At 34.1% G+C, this 7374-nt stretch overlaps 1 protein-coding gene across 1 annotated transcript; it reads left to right on the plus strand.

The window, feature by feature from the left end:
* Positions 1-559: 559 nt before the first annotated feature.
* On the plus strand, positions 560-3947 carry LOC106477756 (cholinesterase 2-like; the record flags this gene model as incomplete). Its single annotated transcript, XM_013938286.1, has 2 exons — positions 560-745; positions 3757-3947. Coding segments are annotated over 2 exons (377 nt in total), but the record flags the coding sequence as incomplete, so codon positions are not given.
* Positions 3948-7374: the final 3427 nt, after the last annotated feature.

Raw genomic sequence — 7374 nt, forward strand, 5'->3', positions numbered from 1 at the left:
AAGAAACAAGTTGCACAGCTCATATGAACATTGATATTACCTATATCTATAAAAATGTCAAGAAACAAGTTGCACAGCTCATATGAACATTGATATTACCTATATCTATAAAAATGTCAAGAAACAAGTTGCACAGATCTTATGAACATTGAAGTTATCTATATCCAAAACAATTTGAAGAAACAAGTTGCACAGCTCTTATAAACATTGAAGTTATCTATATCCATAAAAATTTCAAGAAACAACTTGCACAGCTCTTATGAACATTGAAGTTATCTATATCCAAAACAATTTCAAGAAACAAATTGCACAGCTCTTATGAACATTGAAGTTATCTATATTCATAAAAATTTCAAGAAACAAGTTGCACAGATCATATGAACATTGAAGTTATCTATATCTATAAAAATGTCAAGAAACAAGTTGCACAGATCTTATGAACATTGAAGTTATCTATATCCAAGCGCTAAAACAGTACTTCTAGTAATTTAATTCACTTTGAGATTTTTAACCAATTCAACCCCTCTTGTTTAACTATGTTTTTATATACTTTTTCTAGGTTTTCTTAGTACAGGTGATGAGGCTTCATCCGGGAACTGGGGACTCCTAGATCAACGACTGGCTCTTCAATGGGTTCAAGAAAACATTGGGAATTTTGGAGGCGATCCTACTTCAGTAACACTCTTTGGACAAGGAGCTGGTGCTGCCTCTGTCATATACCATATTATATCTCCAGTTAGCCAAAGTAAGTCTGACATATACCAAATTATATCTCCAGTTAGCCAAAGTAAGTTTGTAATATACCATATCATATCTCCAGTTAGCCAAAGTAGGCCTGCTTCCTCTATTATATACCATATTATATCTCCAATTAGCCAAAGTAAGCATGTATTATACCATATTATATCTCCAGTTAGCCAAAGTAAGTCTATTAGTCTTAATGATTCACGCTAGCTTAGAGTAGTTTACTGTTGATGTGTTGTATAAAAGTTAAATCCTCATCTACTAACATAAAAACAATGAATAAGCTGTATTATTTCGAAGAAATATTTTCCCAGCTGATCTGAAGAAGATATTGAATTTGGTGAAATATTTATCAAGAGTGAAATATCCTGTTTCTGTGGTTACAATTCACTCATTCGCTACGAAATCATTAAAGCGTTACTTATTCAAATCCAAAATGTAACTTATTTCAACAGTAGTCATGTGAACTAACTCACCCCCACCCCAGTGGCACAGCGGTATGTCTGCGGACTTACAACGCTAGAAACCAGGTCTTTCTGCTTAACTACTTCAAACAAACAAACACATGTTTACAATACCTGTTCACAATTACAGTATTCATTCGTGGAATAATGTTGAAAACAACTGCCTGTTCAATGTATCCTCTTCACAACTACGGCATCCAGTCGTGGAATAATGTTGAAAACAACTGCCTGTTCAATGTATCCTCTTCACAACTACGGCATCCAGTCGTGGAATAATGTTGAAAACAAGCAAGTAGCTACACCTCCTGAGGAATCCAAATGACTTCACGTCGGATTGCTTCTTTCAGCATGGCATGGTTAAAGGATTGAACAGCATCCCAGTAAACTTGAAACTAGAGATGACCTCATGACCAACAATCTACCTCCTCTAAGGTAGAGGGGGGGGGGGGGGGGTAGGTCACACTTACAGTCACTGTAGCTGAGATCCAAATGACGTCAGCCTGCTCCAGCCTTTATTTTAATTTGATTAAGTTTCCAACTAATGATACAGTTACGCGCTTGGTTTGTAATATTTTTATTTATTTTCTCATCTTGTCTTCAATATATAGGTAATAATGCTTCCCAATTTTTCACTTTAATTCGTTTTACTGTTTCCCAAACTTCAAATTACAAAGTGACCAGAAGACTTTATGTTCATCCTGCACATTAAAGTTATTTTCCAGATCCAAGCCTTTTCCCAATCTCAATGTTTATAACTTAGATCCTGTGGCAACTGTGAAAAACAAATCTGATAATGTATTTAAAAAAGAAAAAAACAGTTTTGTACCATGTGGTAGTTGTATAGGGTATTTACACGGTTTTTAATACTTCCATATATCTTTGAAAGGGTTTCTCTATCACTCTACACTTCATATGGCTCACCGTTAAACTACAAGGAAATTAGAATTTGGGCTTCGATACCTGTACTGTATATCCCACTGTTCAGCTTCGTAGTTAAACGATACAAATTATCACTTTGCACCTTATTCCCATCTTTTAAAGGTTGTCGAGGTTTCTTCATTAACAGGATCAGGTGTGGGAAGTTAAATTCTTACGCTCTAAGTTGTTCTTTGTTTTGCCTCACCTCTCTAAGTTCTAGGAATTAGCATTACTCAACGCAAACCGTGAGTTAAGACAAACTTAAAGGGCAAAAGAAATCCTCAACCTGCTGGAATTCGCCGCTCTCCAATTTATCTTTCTTTATATCGGCTACTAACAGTCGTTTGTACACTATAATTAAAAGAACCCCCCCTACTGGAGTTTATAAATATTCTGGATTGTCTATCACCAAGCTCTATTTATTGCGTTATGTACCCCAAGATTTCTTATGATTGGGAACAAATATGTCATAAACAAATCAATGAAATTCGAAGAAGTATAATAGACCAAAGGACAGACTTATGTAAATGTATTTTTCTCGTAGCATGTTGTACACGAAAATAGTAAACATCCGCATGGTAAATTAGTTTTATTAAACAATGTTAAGGTGGGTGTGTTTTATTTAATATTTCTAATTTGATAAAACATTTCTTAAGTAAATTACATTTATTAAACATTTCTAAGTTAACTTGTTTTTATTAAAAATTTCTAAGTTAACTTGTTTTTATTAAAAATTTCTAAGTTAACTTGTTTTTATTGAATATTTCTAAACTAAGTTACATTTATTAAACAATTCTAAAGTAGATTGTTTTATTAAACATTTCTAAGGTATGTTGTTTTCATTAAATATTTCTAAGTTAACTTGTTTTATTAAATATTTCTAAGTTAACTTGTTTTTATTAAATATTTCTAAACCAAGTTACATTTATTAAACTTTAACGAAAACAACATACCTTAGAAATGTTTAACAAAAACAACAGAAATGTTTAATAAAAACAACATACCTTAGAAGTGTTTAATGAAAACAAGTTATCTTAGAATTATTTTAATAAAAACAGGTTACCTAAGAAGTGTTTAATGAAAACAAGTTACCATAGAAACTATTTCTATGGTATGTTGTTTTCATTAAACATTTCTAAGGTATGTTGTTTTTATTAAACATTTCTAAGGTATGTTGTTTTTATTAAACATTTCTAAGGTATGTTGTTTTTATTAAACATTTCTAAGGTATGTTGTTTTTATTAAACATTTCTAAGGTATGTTGTTTTTATTAAACATTTCTGTTGTTTTCATTAAACATTTCTAAGGTATGTTGTTTTTATCAAACATTTCTGTTGTTTTCATTAAATATTTCTAAGGTATGTTGTTTTTGTTAAACACTTATAAGGTATGTTGTTTTTGTTACACATTTCTAAGGTGTGTTGTTTTTGTTAAATATTTCTAAGGTATGTTGTTTTTGTTAAACATTTCTAAGGTATGTTGTTTTTATTAAACATTTCTAAGGTATGTTGTTTTCATATTTTAAAGATAAACTGTCCTTGTGACGATATATTTACTATCGACATTATTTAATACTGATGAGATAAATATATTTATCATTCCATAACTAGAAAGAATATATTTTCAACAGGGTTATTTCATCGAGCTATAGCAGAAAGTGGATCAGCTCTATGTCCCTGGGCTTTAGAGCGTGAACCTCTCCAATACGCCCGTGAGGTGGCGCTTCGTTTGAATTGTCCAACTGAGAGTACTTTCCAGTTGGTAGAGTGTATCTCTAGAAAATCTACGGGGGATATACTGAGAGCACAAACGGAAGGAAAAGTATGTTCTTGGATGCTTTGGAAATAATTCATATCAGTTTTTGTTTGTTTGTTGAGTTTCGCGAACAGCTACTCGAGGGTTATCCGCGCTGACCGTCCCTATCAGTTTTTGTTTGTTTGTCGAGTTTCGCGAACAGCTACTCGAGGGTTATCCGCACTGACCGTCCCTAATTTTGAAGTGACAGACTAGAGAGAAGGCAGATAATTAACATCACACCCACGGCTAACTCTTAGGCTATTTCTGTACCAACGAATGATAGGATTGATCGTCACATTATAACGCCCGCAGCAGGCCATGCCAGGCTGCTTTCGAAAGACTAAAATTTGGAATAATTTTATTTCATTATTAATGTATTTCAATTGCCAACAACAAGCTAGAAAAAGGGGAGACGAGAGCTTAGTATTTTTTACGTCTATTACATTCGTGTCTCTCTATTTTTACCAAAGATAAATAAATAATTTAATAATACTACTCATAAAAAAGGGCCTTAATACGCCCAACGTACGATGGGATTGGAATAGAAGGTTTCTTGATAGAGTTGCCGAGAGATATACAGATAACACGGAAAATATAAAAACATTTCTGATATGTAAATAACACTTCCATGACAAACATTTTTCATATGTAAATAACACTCCATGACAAACATTTTTGATATATAAATAACATTCCATGACAAACACTTTTGATATGTAAATAATACTTCCGTGACAAACATTTTTGATATGTAAATAACACTCCATGACAAACATTTTTGTCATGGAGTGTTATTTACATATCAAACACCTGTGATATGTAAATAATACTACCTGACAAACATTTTTGATATGTAAACAACACTCCTTGATAAACATTTTGGATATATAAATAACACTCCGTGACAAACATTTTTGATATGTAAACAACACTCCATGATAAACATTTCTGATATGTAAATAACACTCCATGACAAACACTTTTGATACGTAAACAACACCGTGACAGACACTTTTGATATGTAAACAACACTCCAAGACCTACATTTTTGATATGTAAACAACACTCCATGATAAACTGCTCTACTTACTCAACTATTTAAAAAATACCAAAGAAAACTGGAAAATTTGCCAGAGATCAGAAAGAAAACTAAACGTGGTTCGATCCCTGTGGGGGATACAGCACAGATAGACCATTGTGCAGGTTTGTGCTTAATAATTAACAAAGAAACTAAATTAAATGTGATTACTAAGAATATAAATATTATTTCACTAGTAAGAATATTGTTGGTTACTAATAATACTACTATTATTTAATGAGTGACAATGGCGTTGGTATTTTATTAGTAAGTTCCTACCAACGGCTTCAATGAGATTTCAGTTAAGACAATAGAACTGTTGTACAGTTGACTTTGGTGAGGCTGACTACAGATAGTCGTGTGTTTACTATGTACAGTTGACTTTGGTGAGGCTGACTACAGATAGTCGTGTGTTTACTATGTACAGTTGACTTTGGTGAGGTTGACTACAGATAGTCGTGTGTTTACTATGTACAGTTGACCTCGGTGAGGTTGACTACAGATAGTCGTGTGTTTACTATGTACAGTGGTGAGATTGGATATTGATTGTCATTGGTTTAAAATGTACAATGGTGAGATTGGCTATTGATTGTCATTGGTTTTAAATGTACAATGGTGAGATTGGCTATTGATTGTCATTGGTTTTAAATGTACAATGGTGAGATTGGCTATAGATGATCGTGTATTTAGCGTGCACAATGGTGAGATTGGATACCTTTATATTCTACTGTGTTACCTTTGTATTCTGCTGTTATACCTTTATATTCTGCTTTGTTACCTTGGTATTCTGCTGTTATACCTTTATATTCTACTATGTTACCTTGGTATTCTGCTGTTCTACCTACATATTCTGCTGTTCTACCTACATATTCTGCTGTTCTACCTTTATATTCTGCTGTGCTACCTTTATATTCTACTGTGGATATTCTGCAGTGCGGAGTGGTTTCATTGTTGATTTAGTTGTTATATTTCATGTTCGTGAAGAACACATGGTGAATACCCGATAATATATTTTGTTACCCACGATCACCATAACATATAATGAAGCTATGAAAATTGTTTCCAAGTCATATATCCCCTCTCCACTCCCCAACTAGCTGCGCAGTAAGTCTGAGTGCTTATTGCGCTAGCTGGGGGACATCACCATAACATATAGTGAAGCTATGAAAATTGTTTCCAAGTCATATATCCCCCCTCCACTCCCCAACTAGCTGCGCAGTAAGTCTGAGTGCTTATTGCGCTAGCTGGGGGACAAAGAGTTCATTTTGTAGCCTTGTGCTTAACCACAAACAAACAAGAAATCCAAGTCAAGTGACTATCGCGTTTCATATAACGGAACTGTATGATTTCTACTGATATTTTGTTTTTAAAGTCGTTCATTGGTAATTTTTTTTAATCTAACACCGGTTCTTTTTTCATTCATGTCGATAGATTATTCTAACAGTTAGCAGTTAGGTTGAGAAGATTCTGTAATGATCATCGCTATTCGTAATAAAACAACAACAAAAACACATGAAAATATCGTCTTTGAATGTTGCCCTCTCACCCCACATGCACTTAGCGTGTACCACAGGCATCCACATTGTTCACACACCTGTTGATCTCAATCTCACGTTGTTGTTTTTTTTTGGTTTTCCGAGAAGTTTCCCTCTCTACTGAGCGAGAAAACAATTTGCCGCTTTTGGTAACGAGTGCTTTGTCACGTGTAATTTGTCTGGATAAAGGTCAGACAACAGAAGTAGGAAGTCAGTTCGTTTCTCTGGCACCATCGTGTCTGATTTGTGAGCAGCAGACAAGAACATATTGTGAAATGGTGATGTGACTATACAAACAGTATATGACAAATAAACGTATCGAAGTCAATAAAGGTTCTTTTTTCGTGTTCTGGTTTTCCTTTGACGTTAGTAAAAGGTCAGGGAATGATATGCGAGTTTATTGAGATTTTCAAAAAAGTGTTGAGTAAACCTGAATTTATTTGGTTAATTAAAAGAGGTTGTTCAGATATGGTGCCAGTCGGATGGAAAGGGTAACGTAAATATCAACAGAGGTTGTTCAGATATGGTGCCATTCGGATGGAAAGGGTAACGTAAATATCAACAGAGGTTGTTCAGATATGGTGCCAGTCGGATGGAAAGGGTAACGTAAATATCAACAGAGGTTGTTTAGATATGGTGCCAGTCGGATGGAAAGGGTAACGTAAATATCAACAGAGGTTGTTCAGATATGGTGCCAGTCGGATGGAAAGGGTAACGTAAATATCAACAGAGGTTGTTCAGATATGGTGCCAGTCGGATGGAAAGGGTAACGTAAATATCAACAGAGGTTGTTCAGATATGGTGCCAGTCGGATGGAAAGGGTAACGTAAATATCAAC

The sequence above is a fragment of the Limulus polyphemus genome, unplaced genomic scaffold (genome assembly GCF_000517525.1).
Source record: "Limulus polyphemus unplaced genomic scaffold, Limulus_polyphemus-2.1.2 Scaffold78126, whole genome shotgun sequence".
Classification (NCBI taxonomy): Eukaryota; Metazoa; Arthropoda; class Merostomata; order Xiphosura; family Limulidae; genus Limulus; species Limulus polyphemus.